Source organism: Corylus avellana, chromosome 6 (genome assembly GCF_965113065.1).
Source record: "Corylus avellana chromosome 6, dhCorAvel1.hap1.2, whole genome shotgun sequence".
In the NCBI taxonomy this organism is placed as follows: domain Eukaryota; kingdom Viridiplantae; phylum Streptophyta; class Magnoliopsida; order Fagales; family Betulaceae; genus Corylus; species Corylus avellana.
In genome coordinates, this window is record NC_142495.1 from 22,283,993 (window position 1) to 22,309,252 (window position 25,260).

General features: G+C 33.9%; 1 protein-coding gene and 1 long non-coding RNA gene across 2 annotated transcripts; both read left to right on the forward strand.

Annotated features, from left to right (window-relative positions):
* The first annotated feature begins 377 nt into the window (after positions 1-377).
* On the forward strand, positions 378-1,299 carry LOC148585043 (uncharacterized). The gene is made up of 3 exons (XR_015912747.1): positions 378-571; positions 793-828; positions 1,013-1,299. It is a non-coding gene; the product is annotated as an uncharacterized LOC148585043 (long non-coding RNA).
* A 14,009-nt stretch (positions 1,300-15,308) lies between these two features.
* LOC132186086 (receptor-like protein 1) lies at positions 15,309-24,642 on the forward strand. Its single transcript, XM_088517854.1, is given in 9 exon segments — positions 15,309-15,753; positions 17,366-17,524; positions 17,627-17,701; positions 18,437-18,592; positions 18,908-19,063; positions 20,301-20,357; positions 21,926-22,024; positions 22,293-23,282; positions 23,285-24,642. Coding segments are annotated over 9 exon segments (3,321 nt in total). The 3' UTR covers positions 24,469-24,642.
* The last annotated feature ends 618 nt before the right edge of the window (positions 24,643-25,260 follow it).

Here is a 25,260-nt window from a genome sequence, read left to right on the forward strand (position 1 = left end):
GTGATGAAATCTAAACCGTTGGATGCATTCAATGGACGACAGCTGTAAACCATTTAATTGCGTAGGAGTTATATGGTGCATTCGAATCGTTGTAAGCTTCCCCTGATTGAGTTAATCCAACGTCCTTTATTGAATGATAAGATAAGGATCAAAATAAATGGTCAAGATCATTTATTAGATAGCTAATAAGCGAGCTCATATGAAATTACCCATACTATATTATTATGATTATTTGAAATTTGAAACTTTTCATCTTATAATTATAGCCGTCGGATGTAACTTGATTTAATCCCAAGCCGTTGATTCATCTCTTTCAAGCTTCCAGCAGCCCTAACCCCAAAACAAAAGTTCAAAACCCTCTCTCTATCTCTCGCTCTCTCAGCAGCTGCTTCAATTTTCAGATGAAATCCTAGATCAAAACACTCTCTATCTCTTTCTCTTTCATTGATTTTTGTTTGACTGTGATAGATTTTGGCTTGATTGTTTGTACATTGGGTATGAGTTTGAAGGTCTTCCTCTGGGATTCTAAGTTTGAGGGTTTTCCATCTTCGTGAAAGCCGATCGCCCAAAGGTACGTTCCAATGCATAATCTGGTTGCTTCTTTTTATTTTTTCTTGACGATTTCAAATCAAAATAAGACCATATTACTTTGATTTTGATTATGTGTTCGGGTGTTCTTTGGGGTGCTCTGTGATAGTCTACTCGGGATCTCAAACTGTAAAAGAAATGCTAAGTTTTAATTCTATATATGTTTTCAAACACTGATACTATTTTTTTTCTTTGTCAAAACAGTATCGAAACCACGACAATATGTGCTAAATGACAAAGGTTAGGTTTCAATCTTCTAAGTTATTTGCATAACAGTATAGAATGACATAATGACATAGAAAATCTCATAAAATTGGTAATTTTAAGTTTCTGTATTTTATAGTCTGAAAATCTCATAAAATTGTGCTTATAAATATCATGTTTATATCTTTATGCTATTGATCTATTTTTTCATTGAATGCAGTGTGGTGTTGGCAGGCTGGCAGCTGGTGGCTAGGTTGTAGTTTGTAGTCTCTTTAGATGAATTTTGCCTTTTGATCATTTCACGCATTTAAGTCATTTGTAAATTCTTCAATTTTATTTGTAATTCTAGTTGTAATTTTGTTTGTAATTTAATTCTTCAATTTGATTTGTAATTCTGTTTGTAATTTTGTTTGTCATTTAATTTGTTTTCTTCCATTTGAAGTTGATTGTAATTTGGAAGGCCTAATTTCATGTTTTTATAATTTCTGCAATAAGCAAGTTCTTATTTTTAGGTTTTCCCATGAATCATGGCTCTGTTATAACTTATAAATATAATTATCCTGAATTTGACCTGATTTAGTGAATCTTAGATGATTTATAATTGACTTTTGGAATCTTAATATCTTATAAGATTAAGTGTTGAATTTTAATTGTTTTAGTGAATATTAATCTTAACGAGCCGAGCTGCTCGTTTAAGGCTCAAACGAGCTTTTAACCGAGCTCGGGCTCGAGCTCGGTATCACAAGGTTTTAATTTTTTTATCCAACCCGAGCTCGAGCCAATCGAGGGCTCGACTCGGCTCGATAGTGCCCTTTCACGGTCCCGAACTCGATCCCGAGTGTGTCAAATTCCTTAATGAGCCGATCTTGAGCCATGGGTTTCAAGCTCGGCTCAAGCTCGAGATCGGCTCGTTTATTTGTCTTCCTAAATGAGCCAAGCCGAGTTTGCTAATATTCGGCTCGGCTCATTTACAGGCCTATTGAGTTGTAATAGTTATGGGCAGCTTGGATTAAATTTGGAGCGATTGGAAGGTTGAGATTAAAAGGGTTCAGTTGGAAAATGTGTGTTGACAGGTAGGCATTAAATGCACAAGTGTAGTATATTTACACTACAAAAAACAGGTCATTTTCTGACGTGGCAAACAGCGTTTGTTTTTTGTCACGTCAGTAAATGCTGACGTGCTAAAACTGGCACGTCAACAAATATTTTACTGACATGTCAAAAGTAACACGTCAGGATTTATTGACGTGTCAACTTTTGACATGTTAGTAAAATTTAATCAAATTTAATTTTTAAATAATTTATTTAAATAAAGTTAAAATTTAAAAATTTTTGACATGTCAACGTTCGACACGTCAAAAGTTTCTGACGTGTCTGACTGACACGTCAGAATTTTCTGACGTATCGGTTTGACACGTTAGCAGTTTTATTTTCCTTTGTTTTCCTGTATTAGGAGCCATTTGTTTTCTGGGATTTGTTGGGTTTCTCTTGTAGACATCGTGAAATTTTTATTTCTGGGATTCTTGGGTTTCTTTGGGAGGTGTTGAGCGTTTTGGGTTGTGGCTTTACGTTGCATTTGGCTGTTGATTGGTGGTTGGGAATCAGATGTATGATTTGAGTTTTGCTTCGTGGGTTTTATTGGAATTTGCAACAAAGGTTGGAATTTGGAAGGTTGTGCTTAGTTTCCACCAAAGCTTAGTTTTGCTTCCCACCTCTTCACACCAATTTTTCCACACTCATATGTAACTTTTAAAATAACCATTGGATATGAGATGAATCTTTATTGAATTTTAATCCAATGATGATTTTAAAAGTCATCTATGGGTGTTGTTCAAATATGTATATAAATGTAATCTTGTAAAAAACTCCATAACATTGACTAACCCTAACTTTACCCCTAAATTGATTGTCTTTGGTTCAATTAAGTCCATTGTGAAATACAAATAAATCTCAAACTCTTAAAAATTAAATACTTATATCCTCTGAAAAATCACACTAGCATCCAAACACACCTAGAGGGAGGCGAATAAGTGTTTTAATCAAATATAGTAGAACTAAAAATATGAATCATGCAGCAATCAATCACCAAAAATAATAAAAGCGATAAATCAATCGACCCAAATATTTTGGTGATGAAGAGGAAACTCTTTAGAGAACTCTCTAAAAATAAAAACCTCTCAAGGGTTGCAAAACCTAGAAAATCACTATAAGAAGATTCAAATTATAGGTACACAGAGACTTACAACCCTTTGCAAATCCTAAATTCTATCAAATCAACAAGCTTCACGCATGTCTCTTAGCTCGACAATATTCTTATAGTGTACCTCCTTAACCGGAACCTCCAATTTGTTCACGATCTATGATGTAATGAAGGCACGACCTTTTACTTTAAGAGAAACTAACTCTAACACTCAATATTTTAATTATTTTCTTAGCACATGTATTCTAGTCTAAAAATCTTTACTTTTTTGTACATAGCAGTTCCCTATATATAGACTAATTGAAATAAGAAGAAAACCTAATACTAATTAGAATAGGATTCATCCATATTTTCGTTTTTGTATTTCATGACGATTTTGGTATAGTAAACATCCGAATTAGAAAAATTTTATTTCACAGTAATTTGTCGAATTTGGAGTTAACTTTCCAATGCCACTAGTTTCAATACTTGAGCCGAAAGTTGTGGTCAAAATACGAAGATATGTGCAGAATACGAAAATAAATCAAATAAGATTTTAACTTCAACTAAAGAAATTCCGATTTGCTCATTTCCTTAATTGATTAAACTTAACCACATCATAATTGTTTGCTATTTTGATTAATTAAGCTTAACCACATCTTATAGATTTTCTCTAGATATCTTCTTCATATGTACATAAGATGAGTTTGTAGACGAGTGTGTCGGTGGTCATCAAAGAACACATCGTCTGTACGCTCTTCAGACACTATCACAGATGAGTTTATGGGGAAGTCCTTCACAATTATGCCTTGATTAAATTGTCCCAAAAACAAATTACATCCAAAATTATTTTGTCAATGAATTAGCCAATTTAAAAACCTAACAGTCTCATTAATAAATAAACGAAAATAAAATTAAAAGACCAATTATTTATTGTGTTGTCCCACATCACGGTGGCCAACTACCCAAAAATAGTTTACTGGATAATTGAACCATCTCCCTTAACCTTTTTCTGTTTTATTATTATTATTATTATTATTATTATTAATGGTTACGTGACATACTCTAAACCATTCATTTATAATGAATGATCTCAATTGAATGAACTCTTAGCCTTGCAATTTTAGAGAATTGCAGAAACCTTAATCCTCATATTTTCAGTAACAATATGAAGAGTGTACGTATGCCTAACCAAATAATGTTTATGTGGAATTAATGCTCCTAATCAAGTGGTTGTGGTGGTTCAATGGCCAAAAAAAATTCTCAAGTAGTTAGGTAAGTATTAGGGTGTAGGCTCGAATTTCCGCAATAGAGAATCCTTATGTCTGATAAGTATAAACTGCCCTGATTCTCTTTGATGCACTGGTGGAGCTGGTGGTTAAGCTATGGCTCGGTTGGTCTTGAAAGTGCGCTTGCGGTTTCCGCCGTCTAGGTCACTCATGAGCAGTCTCCCGCGGATTGGTGCTACTATGGTCATGCCCAGGTAGAATAACCATAATTGGTCTCTCCCTCAAATCTTTTTTGAATAAAAATAAAATAAATTGCTCCTAATCAAGACATTGTGGTTCATGTCGGGTTGAGCCTTGTTCTATTTCTAGTATTTCTCCCGCGTGCGATAATAGATATATAGCTTGTTAGTAATTGGGACATCTGTGATACTATTATGAGTTCAGGTTAGTCATATATCTGTTCATGTACTCTTGTTTGCTGTTTAACGGTTCCCTATTAAAGTGTTTTTTTTTTTTTTTTTTTAACAAATTAATTATATGTTCAAGAAGAAACAAGAGTACTAGAGCTTATCCGATCTAAAGGGAGTTTCATCCGGAGACAACTTGACTTAATTTTTTTTTTTTTTGTGACATGTCTGCACAAAAGGGGAAGTTTAATTCACTCTCCAGCATTCCCTATTATGACTCTCTCTAATATATTCGCGAAAATTGAAATACATGATGAGCTTGAGATTTTGTTTTGGGATAATGGTCTTGAAGGCAACACTAGACGGCAATCAATTCCTCCGTGCAATAATTATTGGACCAAATAAGTACCCAAAGAAAGAGATCTCAATTTGAAGACAAGGAAAATATTATGAGAAAGACATAAATAAATTCTCCAGTTTCTGTTTTTTCTTTTTGTTGGGTAAAAATCTCTGTTAATTTCTATTTATATATAGTGGTGATCATGCATGTACCTTACTGAGTCTGTATATATATATATATGCAGTTTAAAGATGTTAAAGGCTTAATTGCTTAGTACGTAGATAGCTTACTTAGTGTTAGTAGAAGTTTGTTATTAATTTGTATCGAAAAATATATATATTTTAACTATATGAATTATTATTTATTTTGCAATTACACCTTTAAATTTTAAAAAGTGACACTTTTAATATGGAAAATATGGTATAATTTGACAATAACTCAAATACTTTCCCTTTTTTATTTTTTCTTGATTAAGTTGATGCGAAAGTTTATGAAAAAGTATAACAAAGAAATTAAAAAAAAATTAAATTAAATTAAAAAAATAAAATAAAATATTATAATTTTTGTGGATAGGCATCTGGGCAGGGTCATAAGGAGGGGACAATTAATTTACGTTGACTTGGGTGGGGAGCAGTAGAGGTCATTTTTCCATTTAAGGTGATAGAATAAATGGAGGCACATCACTGTAACGTGGAAATTGAGGCCACCAATTCATGTGAGAGTGGAAATTAAGGAGAAGGGTCCCTAGCTAGATTAGAAGACTGTCCGTAGCCACTGACTCAAACCTTCAAACACGGCAATCAATCCCTCCGTACCATAATTATTGAACCACAAAGAAGAGCTCTCAATTTCAAGATAAGATAAATATTAGATTTCAACAACTTATGAGAAAGAATACCTCCAACACACGAGGATATACATAACTAATAACAATAACTTCACAAGATTAATATATATATATAAGATCACAATTACCATATCTAATAAATTAATATTTATTCAAATGAACATTGCCATATGAAAATATTAAAACTAACGGGCATATGTGCCCCTTCAACATCAAAATGACAATTTCTTAAAATTTGATTAGTGAAAAAAAAAATAAAAAAAAAAAATTCCTCAGGTTTCGTTTTGATTAGTGAAAAAAAAATAAATAAAAAAAAATAAAAAAAATTCCTCAGGTTTCGTTTTGTCTTTTTGTTGTGTTCTCTTGATCAATTCAGTTCAACTTTCCATTAATGTTTTTATGTTTTTTTTTTTTAATGTAATTACCATTGTTCTGCACATTCTAACTTTGTTGAAACATTAGAAAAAAAAAAAAAAAAAAGAGTTAATAACTTTTTTGGTACCTGAGTTTTTACTTTTTTATTTTTTTCCCCCTGAGTTTTAAAACATGACAAATCTAGTACCTAACCTATGGGGAAAAGACAAAATCAATACCTCCGTTAGTTCCGTCAGTCCTAATTAACGGGTTTAGTAGGAAAATCAACAAGGAAAGCTTGGAACCCTAAAAAGTTAAATTAATTAAAAATTTAAAAAAAAATTTAAAAAAAAAAAAAAACCGAGCTGCCACTGTTTGGTTGCCGAGAAAACAAGGGAAAGAATGTGTTGCCGAGTTGACAAGAATTTATTTTATTTCAGACACTATTACATGTCCAAGTTCTTTCGGGTAATTTCAGAGACTAGTTCTAAGCTTTCCTTGTTGATTTTCCTATTAAACCCGTTAATTAGGACTGACGGAACTAACAGAGGTATTGATTTTGTCTTTTCCCCATAAGTTGGGTACTAGATTTGTCATGTTTTAAAACTCAGGGGAGAAAAAATCAAAAAGTGAAAACTCAGGTACCAAAAAAGTTATTAACCAAAAAAAAAAAAAAAAAAAATTTGAAACAAATTATTCATTAATTAGTGATTTATATTATGATCAATTATTTATTATAGTACTATCTCAGAAATAGACCTCACTTACTTTAAACCCCTCTATCTGAGTTGAGTTTACTGTTTTACCCATTAAAATTGAAATTGTGAGAGCTGGTTTGGTAGACTATTAGTGGAGTAATACTAGAAGTCACTCTTGTATTTCTCTTGTGTCACTTTAAAATAATGTGGCTTCTAAAATTATTATGGAGCTTGTGATTGATCATTATTGAATTTTGATGAAATTGTGATTTCAAAGCCACCTCATTCTTAGAGTAACACAAGATGAACATAAGAGTGACTTCTAGAGCGATTGGAAGGTGTATCAGACGAGTAATTCTAAAAATCTCTTTTGTATCCCTCTTAAGTCCCTCCAAAAATGATGTGGCTATTAACATCACTATTTGATCAAAGTTCAATAATTATCAATTACAAGCTTAATGGTGATTTTAATAGCCACATCATTCTTGGAGGGACGCAAGAGAAGCACAAAAATGACTTATAGAATTACTTTGTATCAGACTTTGAAAGTCTATAGTTGTAAGAATTATGGATAGTTTGGATTAAATTTCGAGCGATTGGAAGATTGAGATTAAAAAGGTTGAATTGGAAAATGTGTGTTGGCAAGTGGGCATTAAAGGGGATTAATCAAGGGCGACAGATGAATTATATTTTCGAAGGGGCAATAAATGTTTTTTTTTTTAGCTTCAAGGGGCAATAAATGTTGCTGAAAGAGAATTGTATGTGGCATTTAATGTTGATAGAAGATAACAAAGGAGAAGCATCCTCACCATTTCATTTGGGGAATAGGATCATCTCTAGTTCAAAATGGATGAGAATATTTAGTTTATGGCTAAGATTTCTTCTTAGAAATTCTAAAGTCATAAATAGGACACATGTCCACTAACTAAAATTAATAATAAAATATTATTTTAGATTTTAAAAAAATAAAAATAAAAATAAAAATAATAAAAAATTAGAAAATATTTTAAAAAAAACTAAGGTTGGCCGGACAACCCATAAGGGGTGGCCGGACCACCCCTGTTGGCCTTGGGTGGCTTCGGCCACCCCATGGCCCAGCAGGGGTGGTCTGGCCACCCCATTAATTTTTTTTTTTTTTTTAGCTTGGCCCAATGGGGTGGTCCGGCCAAACTAAAACGCTGGCACAACAACCTTTGTTGGCGTTGACAGAGGACGCCGGCACATCCTCCTCTGTTGGCGTCAACAAATGACGCCGACACATATTCCTTCTCCGGTGTTTGCAGAAAATGCTGGCATCCTCCTTTACCGGCGTTGACAGATGACACTGATACATATTCCTTCTCCAGCATTTGCAGAAGACATCGTCCTTGAGATTATCTTCATCAGTGTTCGCTCAAAACGACGGGAAAAAGCTTTGCCGACACTGTTTAACACGGTGTTAACACCAAACGCCGGGATTACAATTCACAACATTTGTTTTCTCTTCCCTAGCGCTTTTTGGGCGCCTAGAGAACCCTTTTTTTTTTTTTTTGGTAGTGTGTTAAAGCTAGGCTTAATTGCTTAGTAGCTAGATAGTTTACTTATGGTTTGTTATTATTTTCTAGGAAAAAATGTAATTTAGCACTTTGAACTATTATTTATTTAGTAAACTTTTATAAGAATTAAAAAAAAAATTATGGTTTGTGGATAGGCCTCTGGCCGGGCAGGGTCACAAGGAAGGGACAGTTCGAGATTAAAAGGATTAATTGGAAAATGTGTGTTTGCAGGTGGGGATTAAATGCACAAGGATTTAGATTCAATGGCTCATATTGGACGGGATTAATCAAGGGTGACAGATAAATGGTATTTTCAAAGGGACAATAGATGTAGCTGAAAGCGAATGATATTTGGCATTTAATGTTGATGGAAGAGAACAAAGGATAAGGATCCTCACCATTTCATTTAACCGGATCTAAGGAAAATTATATGGTTTAGAGGGCTACTAGGCAACCTAACACTTTTTCTCAAATTCTCTTTTCCAAATGATTTTGACCCCACATTCATTTAAGAAAAAAAAAAAAAAAAAAAGCAATATAAATCTATTTATTTATTGAATGGACCAAATCATTTGGGAAAAGGGATTTGGGAAAAAGTGTTGAGATATCTAGTATTATCTTATGGTTTATAGGCAGAAGTAACGATTGGGAAAAAGGCCAAAGAAAGGAAAACCATAAAATTACTTTTTATTTTTTAATGTTTCAATAAATATTAAAAATTCATCTAGTACATGTCTCGCGTTTAAGCGTGTTGATGTGAATCTTAGTTAGAAAAATAGACAAAACCTGAACCAAAGATGCAAGTTAGTATTTTAGCTTACAACAGGTATCACATGTAATACATTTTGAAACCAAAGTAGCTATTTGATAATGGCTCTTACCACAACTACCAAAAAAAGCATTTAACTCTTACATAATTATATACACACACGTGTTACTTTCATAAAAAATAAAAAATAAAAACTGAATTCCAATAGTAGATTAAAGATAGATGAACATGTATTTACTTTGAATGTAAAGATAAAAAGAGATTTTCGTCTTTGGAAGACTTATTCTACCAGACATTATATACACTAGTGAGAATGGGATTACAATATAAAAGAAAGGAAACTAATTAATAAGGTCTAGAGTCTAATATCGCATGGAGCAACAGCTAGTATTGCATGATTTAAGGCTTGCTAGTGGCACTTGAGTTATTGTCATTTGTCAAATATACTTGTGAGATTTCCAGAAAAAAATAAAAAGAAAGAAAAAAAAAAAGCAAAAAAGAAAAAAGAAGAAAGATAATGGTAGTTGTGGATAAAAACGGTTAGTTAGCCCTATGAGCACGTTCACCGGTGAGAAAAATTTACCTCGACTTCGCTGGGGGCAGTAGAAGTCATTTTTCCATGTAAGATGACAAATATTTGGAAAAAAAAAACACTAAAAATAGTCTAGAGGTGCTTGTCCCATGTGCTGGAATATAATGAATGCATATTCCTCCTCAATTTCACTTTCATTATGAAGAGTCCCTATTTCAGAAGAGTCAGAAGGCTATCTCTATCTGGCCATTGCCCTAAACATTCAAACACGGCAATCAATCCCTTCTTCCCATAATCATTGGACCAAATAAGGGTCACGAACAATATCTCTCAGTTTGAAGATAAGAAAAATATTATATTTCAACAACTTAATTATGAGAAAGAATACCATGAACACGGGATGATATAGATAGCTAATAATAATAAGGGATAAATGTAAAATTAGTTTTTAAGATTGGCCTAAATTACAAATTACTCCTTGTGGTATAAAAAATAATTTATAGGTCCTCAAAGTAGACCAAAATAACAATTAACTTCCTAAAATCAATTTATGTTAAGTAACTTAACAGAATACGTAACTTTTTCACGTCATACCCAATAAAAACGCGACACATATTATTAATTTCTGACTTTAAAAAATGACAACAAAATTTTTTCACATCATTTTATGACATCAGCTAAGATTACACATCATCCCTCATTCTACTTTATATTGCTAAAGTAAATTAACCTAATCTATTCTATCCCTAAAATTTTACTATGTGTATAACGCTCTCTCCTTTTCACCTTCCTCGTCATGGTTTGGGAGCATTTTGCGAGAATTTGACCATCACATCTTCTAACCCTTGAAAAATAAATAAAAACAACATTCAAGTTAATAAATTGTGACTAAGTTTTAATTCAAATTAAGTTGAAGAAAATCAGTTTAGTCCATTTATTATAGTGACATTTGTCTTTAAAGCATGAAAATTGATTTCAAGAAATAAACTATTATTTTGGTCTACCCTGAAGACCTATGAATTATTTTTTATACTACGGAGAGTGATTTGTGATTTAGGCCAACTACATGGACCTCTAAATTATTTTTTATATCTGAGTGTGTGTGATTTATAATTTAAGCTAACCACAATGACCAATTTTGCAATATTTATCCCTTATAATAATAATAGCTTAACAAGATTAATATATAAGATCACGAGATTAATATATAAAAAATATTAATTTATTAGATAAGGTATACCATATCTAATAAATTAATATTTTTTCAGAAATTGATTGGTTACTTTTTTTTTTTTTTTTTTTGGTAATTATCATTTTTCCCCCCATGAATTGCCACTCGATTACAATATACCCTCATCAATTATTAATTTTACATTACGAACCCATCAAAATATCCTTTCACTACCAAAACCCCATTTCGATCAATTAAGGTCAGTAAGTCGGACGGTCAACCCATCACGTGCGCGTAAAGTTGGTAGTTAATGAGGGTATATGGCCGGTAATCGAATGGTAGTTCATGGGGGGAAAGGATAATTACCCAAAAAAAAAATGCATATGCATTCAAGGCATGTGACGCGCACGTGATGGATTGACCATCCGACTTAACGACCTTGACTGTCGAAAGGGGGTTTTGGTAACACAATGGTAGTTTGATGGGATCGTAATGTAAAGTTGGTTGCTGATAGGGGTACATATATGGTCATTGAGTGGTAGTTCATGGGGGGAAAGGATAATTTACAACCCCCCCCCCCCCCCCCCCCCCCCCCTCCCCCCCCTTTTTTTCACTAATCAAATTTTAAGAAGTTGTTATTTTGTTGTTGAAGTCTAACATATGCAAGTCAGTTTTGATATGAGAAATGATTAGTCTTAATAATTTGTCCATATTTTCTCTATATTCTCCTACAAATTTAATAGATCAAGTATTAGATTTGTGGGATCTACCATTGATTTATGTGGGGTTTACATAAGTCCACAAATTTAATGGTTAATTTCTAAGATGAGATGAGAAAAATATTAACACCAGTCATTTCTCTTTTCGTATTGCAACGCTTATTTGAATAAATATTGATTTATTAGATATGGTCAATAATCTTATTATATCTTAATCTTATGAAGTTATTATTATTAGCTATCTATATCAACGTGTGTTCTTGGTATTCTTTCTCGTAAGTTCTTGAAATATAATATTTTTCTTATCTTCAAACCGAGAGATATTTTTTTGTGATCCTTATTTGGTCAAATAATTATGGGAAGGAGGGATTGATTGCCGTGTTTGAAGGTTTAAGGTAATGGCCAGACAGAGATAGCCTTCTGACACTTCTGAAATGGGGACTCTTCATAATGAAAGTGAAATTAAGTAGGGACTCTTCATAAGCACATGTGCTGGAATATAATGGCTATTCCTACACATCAATTTCACTTGAAGGCAAGTTCGGCAACAGTCATACTAAGGGTGGCCTTTTGTTACTTCTATTTTTCTCAAACTCCAAAATAATTGGGGTAATTATTCTTTCCGCTATGAACTACCACTCGATTACCATATACTCTTATCAACTACCAACTTTACATTACGATTCATCAAACTACCATTTTGTTACCAAAACCCCATTCCGACAGTCAAGGTCGTTAAGTCGGACGATCAACACATGCCTTGAATGCATATGCAGTTTTTGAGGGGTAATTATCATTTCCCTACATGAATTACCACTCGATTACCATAAACCCCCATCAACTACCAACTTTACGCGTACGTGATGGATTGACTATCGGACTTAACGACCTTAACTGACGAAAATGGAGGTTTTAGTAACAAAATGGCAGTTTGATAGGGTTGTAATGTAAAGTTAATAGTTAATGGGATATATGGTAATCGAGTAGTAGTTCATGAGGGAAATGATAATTACCAAAAAAAAAAAAAAAAAAAATCTCAGTTTCTGTTTATCTTTTTGTTGACTTCTCTTGGATTTGGTTCAATTTTCCAACACAGTCTTTTTTTTTTTTTTTAAACGTAATTACCATTCTTCCGCACATTCTAACTTTGTTAAAAAAAAATTATTCATTTAATTAGTAATTTATATTATGATCCATTCTCTATCATAGTACTATCTTATAAATGGACCTGCAATTATTGTTTTACCAAAAATCTAGTTAGGTGGGCCCTCGGTGTTTCACCCTTTGAAAGTCTGGAGTTGTAAAAATTATGGACGGTTTTTTGGATTAAATTCGGGGAGATTGGAAGGTTGAGATTAGAAAGGGTTGAATTGGAAAATGGGAGTTGGCAGTCGTAGGTGGGCATAAATGCACAGGATTTAGACTCAATGGGTCATTTTGAAGGGGATTGATTCAATGGCTCTTATTGAAGGGGATTGATTAATCAAGGGCCAGAGATGAATGTTATTTTCAAAGGTCCAATAGATGGAGGTGAAAGAGAATGGTATTTGGCACTTAATGTTGATGGAAGAGAGCAAAGAGAGAATAGGATCCCCTCCAGTTTAAAATAGAGCGAAGAATATTCAGTTCATGATCAGAATTTCTTCTTAAAAATCTTAGAGCCCCAAATGGGACACTTGTTTCACTAACAAAAAATAATAATAAAATATTATTTCATGTTAAAAAATAATTAAAAAAAAAAAGGAGTAGTTGCCTACCCCATCTTGGCCATAGAGGGTGGTCGGACCACCCCATTTTAGTTGGGGTGGCTTGAGAGCCATCCCCAATGGCCGGCCAGGGTTGGCCGGACCACCTTATGGCCCTTAGGGTGCACAGACCACCCCAAGGGCCAAACTAAAAAAATAAAAAATAAAAAATTTATTCGGCCCTTGGGGGTGGCCAGACCACCCCCAGCACGGGGGTGGTCCGGCCACCCACAAGAGCCAAACAAATTTTTTTTTTTTTTTTTTTTGGTTTTTAAGATTTGGCCCTTGGAGGTGACTAGTCACCCCATTATTTTTAATTTTTAATTATTTTTCAAATATTTATAATATTTTATTATTTTTTTTATTAATGGGACAGATGTCTAATTTATGGCCTCAGGATCTCTTGGCCATTAACTGGATACTCTCCAATCCAAAATAGACTGGAGAGGATCCGGATCCAGCAAAGAGAGGATTGAGATCTGAAATTTTTTTAAAAAATGGCATAAATTTCTTCTAAATTAATTTGAAAGAAATTTCATTCAACTTACTTCAATATGAGACAATTAAGTAGCATCTCTCACATATTTTTTTAAAAAAATTTAAGAGTTATTTATTGACATTTTACTAACTTAAGAACCTATACCTTGATTGAACGATCACTTCCCAAAAAGATCCACTAGCATTAAATTACTCCATTATGATTTTATTTTAATTAGGAAAAACCAACAGCTTTAGGTCAGATTCCAAAGCAGTGCTCAATGTTTGAGCGAGGAAGCTAGTACTAAAATTCTTTCTTATAAAAATGGACAAAGTTTTCCTTCAACTGGGTTGGAGGAAATTCTTCCAACCTAATCTATAAAAATGACATGCGTCCTTTGAACATGTGAAAATTACATGTTTTTTTAATAGCAGGGACAATGTTAGAATAAATTGTATTAAAAATTTATGTGCATCTTACATGCTATTAAAAAAAAGTGACGCATGTCATTTTTATAGATTAGGTTGGAGAAAATTCATCCAACCCAATTTGAAGGAAAACTTTGTCCTTTAAAAATTACTTAAGTCTCCGACTTATGACTTGACCTCTTTTAGTTTGGACACATCCCACCCAAACGGAAAATACCCAAATGGTACTTTCGAAAATTACCATTGATGGGTTGATTAGATCATCACATTTCATTTATAGTAGTATTAGAGTAGTACCATCAATTTTTACTATAAATTATTTATAAGTTGATATGAAAGTTTATGTGATACTTATAATGTCACTCCTTAAAATATGAACTGCCACGAGATTGTCTATAGTTTTCGAATCCAATCTCAATTAGACAATCTTCTGGCATGTCAATTTTACAAAACCAATCTCAATTTACCAAGTCAGCCTTAGATAGAATAGCCTAACAAATGGTGAATTCAGTTGCCAAGTATATAAACTACAAAAGTAAGTCATCGAACAAAATCAAAAGTTTGTTTTCTTTTTGAATTTGGTCGTTGAGTTACCCAGTGATGCCTTCGAATCTTCCACGTGCGAATCACTCATCTCACGCAAGTCTTTTGTTTAAAAAAAAATAAAAAATCATTTATAACTTTAATAGGATTTTACATTTACCAAGGCTCTAGCTACAAGCCTACGATCTACGCCTAGAAGAAGGGGAAAAAAAATTAGGAATATGCACATATATATATTTTGGTTTTCACATTAAACATTCAAAATTAAATATTTAAATTAGGATAATTAAATTCTCTTTTATCAACCATGTTACATTAATAGGACACGGCTTAATAGTGATTCAGCAAATGAAGACACTATCCAATATTATAGACACGCACACGCCTCTACACATGAGAAAATAATTTTTTGGACAAACAACTTTTTCTGTGGACCCATTAATCATGGATTCGGAAATGAAACCGTCAAACTTGTATATACCTATATATATGAGAGGCCTTTCCCTTCGGTGTACACTGGTTTATTATATAGTTGCAAAATAATGAAACAATTTTTGTCAAGAATGGAGTGGCCTAGTTTTGTGAAAGCTTTGCTGTGGGGTTTACTTGTGTTTCTTCAATTTCATCAGCACAGAGGCTGCTTCCATGAGGAGAGGATTGCTCTGCTTGAGCTGAAGGCGTTTCTGAAATCCAATATTATTCATGCAGATGTTCTTCCCTCATGGATGGACGACGCAAAGAGTGATTGTTGTAGTTGGGAGAGGGTCACGTGCAGCTCCTCCAACTCTCATGTCATCAACCTTTCCCTCTACAACTTAAACCAAGATCCTGATTACTATGATAATCGTTATTACTATCATGACTTTCAAGATGAAGATAATTATGAGAACCGTTGGTTGCTAAACGTGTCAATGTTGGTGCCATTGAAGGAGCTAAAAAGTCTTAATCTATCCGCCAATTCAATTGGTGGTTGCCTACCAAATGAAGGTATGTTCTCTCCCGCCCCTCTGCTTTTCCTTTCTTATGCATACATACCACCGACCCCCTCCATAAAAAACAGGGGCAGATCGAAGAATTATATTATGAACGTCTTTATTCTAGCTAATTCCCTCCACCCAAAAAGAAATAAAAAGCGAAAAGATTTCCTTGAGCCCTTTTGTTCTCTTGGGTGATAAAATTAAGAATTGCAGGGGTCGGATTTACCTCTTTAATTACAAATATTAATTTATAAAGTTTTATAATTGGTATTTTCTGTTGAATCACGGCTGTCCCGCGTGATTCTGAATTATATTAATAATTACAGCCAGGGGTCGGACCTTCTTCAGCCTTGGAGTTGGAGTATACACATATATATTGTCAGTCTGAATGGTTAAGCATCACATTTTACTGATGTTGTTGTCTGTGAATTTGATAGTGCTTGGATAAATTCCACTCCAAGAGGGACCATATTGATGGAAAAAAAGTGAAAGACCTCCAGAAAAATAAAATGAGATCAGGAGGCCTTTTGACAAGCTACGAGGTCTTTTTTACAATAAAGCTATATATATATGGTTACAATGTCATAAAGACAAATATAAAAATCTTATAATCAAGTCATATTTATAACTTTAACATTCACTAACTCATGTTTAAACTTCAGTTATAGAATAGATTTGCTCCAAGTAAACTCAATCTAATACATAGGTAGTTCATATTCCTAACTTTGATTTTCTCGGTTATGGGAGTAAGACCCTCACACCGAAACTAATCATCTTCGACTCAAAGGTCAGGATAAAAACTTGCACCCCAAAGATTGCTCATGAAAGTATATCTAAGGAAAAGTCAAACCCTTATTCAAAAAAAATAAAAAAGCCAGCAAACAGCTACAACAGCCGGGGCAAGGGAGGCGAAACGCACTGGCCAACGTGTGATGGACGAGATGGAACTGTTTTGCGCCAATGGGCAGCTGAGGAGCCAGGGAACACGGTGGGCCGACATGTGGTTGAGCGAAACCAGTTAAGTAGACTAGATCTAGATTTGAAAAACTAGATCTAAAGCCCAATTGATTATGGGGAGGAGAAGAGCAGTGTAGCATGGTGGAGGACGGATGGAGGCAGCGCATCATAAGCTAAGGGGAGAGGGAGGAAAGAAGAGGGGAGTAGGGGGGAGGGGAAAGGAGGAAGCAAGAGTCCCTCCTCCCCACAGGGTTTTTAACGTTGAAGTTATTAAAAAATTAAAATTAAAACATATAACCTTGAAGTTATTATAAAAATAAAATTTCCTACTTCCCTCTCCTCTCCTTTTTCTGTATTTTCCTTCACCCTCCACACTTCCAAGTAAACCATTGGATAATTTCCATGTTAAGTAAATCCACAATACTTAAAATGAAATGAAAGCCATATAATGTAAAACTAGATTACTATTGCATTCCATTAGACGAATGGTCATGGGTTGTTACACATATACGTACTGAAGTCTGAAGGAATGCATGTATTGTATGAATATTTTAGAAGTATAGTACAAGAATTATGTAGTGAACAAACGCCGTTGACAATTAGCATCATTTTTTTAATTAATTTTCCTCATTCAACCAGTAACTTTTTCTTTTTCTCTTTTGTAGGATTTGAGAAGATGTCAAGCTTAAGGAATCTGAGAATTCTAGACCTTGGTTATAACTACTTTGATAATACTAGTATTCCACAGTCTTTGGGTGCAGTGACATCGCTTGAAACTTTGATTCTTACTGAGAATAAGTTGCAAGGATACTTTCCTGCTCAAGGCGATTTCTTCTATCTTATATCTTATGAGAGGATTTATAGTTTGATACATTGATTCCACTTGGTTCTTACTAATTTTCATTTATCTTTAATTTGAAATGCAGAGTTAATTGCATTGAGAAACTTGAACAAGCTAGATATACGCTCGAATTACTATAATGGTTCCCTACCACTGCAAGGCAAGTTTTCTGTCATGGAGAGAGTAGTTTAACCGCGGGTTAGACGCATCAATCATAAGGTTCAAGAGCATGAATATCAATTTGAATGGATCACTCCGAAAATTTTTATCGAGTTGCTTTTGAAATTTTTGTATTGAAGCATATATATATATGATGGAATTCTTTTTTGGTCTTCCAATAATGTTCTTCCAGGTTTTGAAAGGCTAGTACTACTTCGCAAATTGGAGATATTGAACCTTGGTTATAGCATTATAGCATCTTTAAGTGGACTTACGTCCCTTAACGCATTGAGTCTTGCAAGGAATTCTTTTGAACTTTGGAATACATTGGAAGCTATTCTACTACTATAGCCGACCTTTTTCCCTTTATATTTATTATTATCATTTCAAATCTCTCTTTAATAGTACTTATTCCGTGATTATGTTTACATATTTATTATCTATTGATGGCATGCATGCATGTATTGTAGAATTATTCATCACATATAGAGAACAAATTCTGTTGAGGGCACAATTTGATACCTTCCATTGTACTTACTTCTTACTAATTTTCATTCGAATGCACAATTTAACAAGTGCTCTATAACCATAGGTTATAAGCATCAATCATAAGGTTCAAGCTAGAGTATGAAAATCAATTTGAAATTGAATATTTCTATCAAATTAATCTTGAATTTTTTTGTATTGAAGCATAAGATGGGGCTCTTTTTTGTGTCTTCCAATCATTTTCTTCCAGGTTTTGAAAGGCTAGCACTACTTCCAAAATTGGAGATATTAGACCTTGGTGATAATTCCTTTGATTGGAGCATTATACCATCTCTAAGTGGACTTGCGTCTCTTAACACATTGAGTCTTGGAGGAAATCGTTTGGGAAGGTTCAATACAACTACAGGTAATCTAATATCGCTTCCCTTTATATTTATGATCATCATTTCAAAGCTTCTTTAATTGTACTTTTTCCTTAATTATATGGTCACTTCTTTAGTATCTCTTACAAGCGGATTTACATCCCCTAAAGCTGAACATATATTCTTGATTTAAAATAATTATCACGAAATACTAGTGATTATCAAGTGATGTTGTCCAGAAGTTTGAATTGTGCATATCTAGTTAGTAAGCTGTAAAATACTATTTTTCGTCTAAATACTAGGAATTGCATACTTGCTTTTTTTTTCTTTCTTTTTTCTTTTTAATAGATCTACTACAGGTTTTGAAAGCTTGTCAAGATTGGAGAACCTGGAGACCTTAGATCTTAGTGGCAACAATTTAAACAGAAGCATCATAGAATCATTGCCTGCAATCAAATCCCTTAAGAATCTGCATCTTGAAGCGAACTCCATTGGAGGATCTTTTCCAATCAAAGGTACATATGTTGATCTTCAGAATTATTTTATAGAAACTGGAAGCAATTACAATCATATTTGAAATTTTCTTTGTTCTGCTTTATGTAGGAATATCGGCTTTTGAAAACTTGGAGAAGTTGTATTTAAGTGGTAATTTGCTCGATGGCTCCCTGACAATCCAAGGTAATGAGAGGGAGAGACACACACTTAAGTTTGAAATTTTCAATTACTTCATAACCATTTTACACACGTCTTTCATATTTCTATTAAACTACTTATTTATTTTATGACACAATTCACAATTTTCTCCACCTGCATTCAATCCTCTGTTTTGTTTTTGATTTTTTCAAATTTTTACTGCTCAAAGATTTTAGGAAACGTTATATAGATTTCTTCCCCACGCAAAATAATGGAAAACTATACCATATTCTTCTTTGTTCCAATTTATACATAAATCTATCTTAATTTTTTTTTACCAAAAATAGAAAACCACCACATAGGCTATAAAGTTTGCGATCAAAAGAATATAATTTCAATTACAACTGCAAGTGTAGGGTTGGGATGATGTTTATTGTATCTCAATCAATCACTAATATTCAATACAAAAATCCTAAATTGTTAAGGTTCCATATGTTGTCATCAATATTGCAGTTAGTCTACCCTACACGATAACAAATGCAAAATAGAAGCCACCCAAGTAGCTCATAGAAGATAATTACAAAAGCAGTGTAAAACATTATGAGATTGCATTGCTACATCGATCCCATTTTGTTGATGTTGACTTGAATCACAACAATTGTTCTTGGATGTCCATCATGTCGGAAATATGCAAAGAAAGTTGTGTGAAGCATGAAATGCATCAGTGTGTTTCCCTATGTGCATTATAATCAACATTACATATCAGTTACAGTTTCTTGTTGACTTTAACACTAGTTAGCCAAATTTGTTTAATCTATAAAACGCTATTTTTCTTCTAAACACTGCAAATTGCATAGTTTTGTTTTTAATAGATCTATTACAGGTTCGGAAAGCTTGTCAAGATTGGAGAATTTAGAAACCTTAGATCTTAGTGACAACTATTTCGACAAAAGCATCATTGAATCATTGAGCGCAGTCAAATCCCTTAAGAATTTGAATCTTGCTTTGAATTTTATGAGAGGATCCTTTCCTGCCAAAGGTATATTGATCTTCCGTATTACTTATAGAAACTTCCAATATTCATGTTTGAAATTTTCTATGTTCTGTTTAACAATGCAGAATTATCAACTTTTGAAAACTTGGAGAAGTTGGATTTGTCTGAGAATTATCTCGATGGCCCCCTAACAATCCAAGGTAATCAGCCAAACTAAAGTTTGAGGGATAAATGTAATCTTTGTCCTTGTGGTTTGAAATTTTGACAAATAGCTACCTTAGTTTTTTTTTTTTTTAAAAAAAAAAAAATGATTAAACACTCCTTGAGATAAGCACAAAAGACAAATTAGTATCTGCATTTAAAAAAGTTGGCTGAATCCATTAATGTGCTACAGCACTGCCATTCACACTGTAACATGTGCCACTTTTTTCAATTAAAAAAGAAAGTACTAAAAAGTATTAAAAACAATGAAACTAAGCAAGCCACTAAGAATATCTTGTTCCATCGGCGAATCATATGCCGTCTAGCTAGAACCTAATATCTTTTTCCCCTCTTTCTCATAGTGCCCAAAAAAACTGTCTGGATAGTACTCAAAAGCTTTCTAGAATTTTCCAGTCTTCTTGAGAAGCTCCTTATGCTTAATCTCACCATTCCCATTGGCTGCGTCAAGCTTAATTTGTTGATTCAATATATATCATCGTGAAATCTGAAAATAAAAATCGAAGCGTCGGATCTTCCATGTCTATTGGGATTTTATCAAATTGCCCAATTCATCATCTGAAGTCGTACATATTGAATTGTTCCATTTTCTATAAAAGTCAACTACTTCACTCTCAGGATAAACCATTGTACCATTATAACTCTCATTTCAGCTTTTTTGCTGTGTCAGATGCCATTTGAAGACTCAAGTGGCCTGTTTTCTTCTTTAACAAAACTCCTTTGTCCTTCTCTAATTTTTTTCTTTTCTATTCGTCTATGCTCTCCCAGCATCATCAGCTCCTTTTCCAATGTCATGGTAAATGTGCATAACAGTTGGGTTTGATTCTTCATTCTGCGTTTTCGAGAACGAGAGTGAATCTTTGTTGGTTTCCTGATGTTCTTTCCTCAAGCCATACCTTGCTTCTGCCGCACTCGCTTCTGGAGCTTTGGTCTTTTCCGCAAATGAATGGTTCGTGGTTTCTTTTGGTTTTTAAATGGCAGCGGTTGCCGGTTGCTGGTTGGACAAACACGAGGACATAATTTTCTCAAGCATAGTACTTCATTAACGGTCTCCCTTTTAATAGAAGGGTAATAAAGAGAATTACTAATGCAAATAGGACTCTTAAATCATCTACATACCTCACCGACCGACTAGGACTAGGACTCTTAATTCATTCTAATCATCAACTAAGAGCTTGTTTGGGATTGCGTTTGATAAATAGAGCTTTTAACTCAAAAAGAGCTCTTTGGCAAAAGCTTCATTTTTAAGCTTTTGCCGAAAGTGTTTTTTGGTCATTTTTAGGTTTTTTGAACCTTTAAAAGCGTTTTTAATTTTTTTACCAAACAAGTACTGTTTTCTTCAAACGAACTTTTTGAGTGTTAAAAGCACTTTTAGGCTCCTCAAACATAATCCTAAACATGCTCTAAAACAATTTGGTAATCTAATTTCAAGGCTAAAATAAGTTGCAATCGAAATTGAATTTCTATTTATTATTAGTCGGTATGCCATTTTAAATATTTTATTGACACTATCTCTCTTCACTTGTAGTAGGTTTGTCTAATTCCAGTATTTCTCCATATATCGGGGCACTATCTTCTTTAAAGGCTATATCATTAGCTTCCAATTCTCTCAATGGCACTCTTCCAAAAGGTAAGAATCGACTAGAAAATCAAGTGTTTGCAAATTGTTAGTCTTACCAATCTAATAAATTATCTACAATTGATTAAAAATGTGAGATAAGGTGAATTGAAGGACCATGGTTGATTTAACTCAGCAATTGACCATTCACTTTCTTTTTTCTTTTTCTTTTTCTTTTTTTCATTTTGAAAAACCCATATTTAAAACCTGATTTTCCTTGTTGATTCTTAGAGTGGAACATAGTTAAGATAGACATTTCTAATGTTATTCCTTTCGACAGATTTGTGCTCACTCAAGAAGCTTCAAGAGTTAGATCTTTATCATAATCTCTTTGAAGGGATCCTTCCAACATGCCTAAACAATTTGACATCTCTTAGATTGTTAGATATATCTAGGAATCGATTCGTTGGAAACATCTCTTCATATCTGATAGCCAGCCTCACATCACTTGAGTACATTGATCTCAGTTATAACCAATTTGAGGGTCTATTCCAACTCAACATATCTGCTAATCACTCTAAGCTTAAGGGGATTCTATTAGCAAGTGAAAACAACAAGCTTGAGATAGAAACTGAAATATCTGCGGGTTGGGACTTCTCATTTCAGTTAGTGATACTTGTGCTATCTAACTGTAATTTGAACAAGCTCACAGGAAACATTCCCAAGCTTCTCCTTGACCAGCGCGAATTGGAAATAATTGATTTGTCTCACAATAACTTGAATGGAAGCTTCCCTATTTGGTTGATTGAAAACAACACAGGACTACGAGAGCTAAATCTTCAGAATAATTCTTTCATGGGTAAATTTCTTTTGCCACCAAATCAATGCAAGAGTATTATGTATATGGATGTCTCTGACAATCACTTAGGTGGGCAACTTCAAGAGAATATTGGAAAGATAACTCCGAACTTAAAATATCTAAATCTAGCTCGAAATCATTTTGAAGGTTATCTTCCGTCCTCAATTGTTGACAAGAGTCATTTGCTGCAGCATTTGGACTTGTCCTTTAATGATTTCTCGGGAAAGGTACCAATAAAATTGATTGCTAGTCGCACCAACTTGTTTAGTTTGAAGTTATGCAATAATCAGTTCACAGGATTTGATCTACCGGCTGCACCTTCTAAAGAGTTTGGATGGTCTGAATTGGGGTTTTTGGATATTAGCAACAATAAATTGTCAGGAATGATTCCTAGATGGATAGGAAACATGACACGTTTGCAAAGTCTTGTAGTGAGTAACAATTCTTTTGAAGGTCAGATTCCTTGTGGACTACAAATTCCCTGCAATTAGTAGACCTTTCTCATAACTCACTTTCGGGATCGTTACCTTCTTGCTTGAATCTACAGAATATTGAGCACTTGTATTTGCAAGGAAACAAACTTACAGGACCTATACCAAAATCTATTTTCAATTCATCGTCTCTTTTGACATTGGACCTTAGAGATAACAACTTTTTTGGCAGCATCCCATATCAAATCAGTGCGCCTCCTAACTTAAGAATACTTTTGTTGGGGGGAAACAATTTCAGTGGTATAATTCCCAATCAACTATGTTGGTTAAAGAAGATAGGCATAATGGATCTTTCCAAGAACTCTCTTTCTGGAACAATACCGCACTGCTTTCACAACATGTCCTTTGGAAAACTATATCGTTATGATTTTCTCTATGGATCATATAGCCACCAATCAATTATTTTGGACCTGCAAGTTGGTTCCACATCCCAAACGCTCTTCGAATGGAAGAGTGGAAAAGATTACAAAAACATAGAATATGGTCAACAAGTTGCGGTTGAATTTGTAACAAAATACAGGTTTGACTCCTACCATGGTGACATCCTTAATAACATGTCTGGATTGGATTTGTCATGCAACAAGCTAACAGGTAGAATCCCACAGGAACTAGGAGAGCTATCTTCAATTCTTGCATTGAACTTGTCTTACAATCAGTTGACAGGTTCCATTCCACAAACATTCTCAAATTTGGCCCAATTGGAGAGTTTAGACCTTTCTCACAACAATTTGCGTGGAGAAATTCCACCAGCATTGATTGCTCTACACTTTCTAGAAGTGTTCAATGTGGCTTGCAACAACTTATCGGGTAAAGTTCCAGACATGAAAGCACAGTTTGCAACATTTGAGAAGAGTTGTTATGAAGGAAATCCGTTTCTTTGCGGAGAACCATTAGATAATAACTGCACTAGAGAGGACGAGTCACATCCATCACCAACAAAATCTTCAAATGCAAGTGAAGGGCAATGGTATGAAGTAGATCCTCAGGTTTTCTTTGCAAGCTTTATTGGATCTTATATTATTTTCTTCTTGGGTGTAGCTTGTCTTCTTTATATTCATCCTTATTGGCAACAACGGTGCGTTAATTTAATCGAAGATTTGAAGTACCGATGTTATTATCCTGTTTTTGATACCTTAAAAAGATTGTCAAACTGTTTAGAATCATAGATATATTGAGATTCCAAGGACATCTTTGGTGGTAGTGATCATAACCGTACATTTGATTATGAATAATGGTTATTGTGGTCTAATATAAGACAAGGTGTTCACTTGCGCTTGCTTTCTTCTGTATTGTAATTCTTGTCATTTGATGATGGATGTTGTTCTTATAGCTAAAAATACTATTAATAGTATGAATAAACTTGTTTTTCAACACGTGATTTGTGGATACATTTCTAATCGGAAAACAATTTATTATATTTGGAATTATAACTTGTAGCTGTGCCAAAAGCATCGATCTGTCTAATCCTTTGCATTAGAAGAAACAAAATTGGTACTCGAACCCAAATTTGATACTCCAACTTGTGACTTAACTTTCAAGACAGTGATCTACTTCGGTACAAATAAATGGATGCATTGATAATTTGGTGTTTTAGATGCATTAATAATTTCTGCCTACTCTTTTCATTCTGAAAATTGATGTTTTGTTGGAGTATTTTTGGGATCAAAACAAGCTACCTCAACAATCATCTTCTCAGACGTCTCCGGTGTGAGAATAGTGTGCCCGGAAAACAAAGGAAGCGTCACAAGCCCCTCAGCCGGAGCCAAATACTCTCCAATGCTTAAAATAGCATGTTTATTTTCAAAGTGAAGAGGAGATAGGAAAATCATCTCCGGTTCTTAAAGAACAGAAGGAGGAAGGCAGACGTTTTTTTGTCTGAGAGAGGAAGAATGAGGAGTGGGGCGCTGGCAATGAGGTGTGTGTGCTGGCAATCAAATTAGAGTTAGCTCATGACTTGT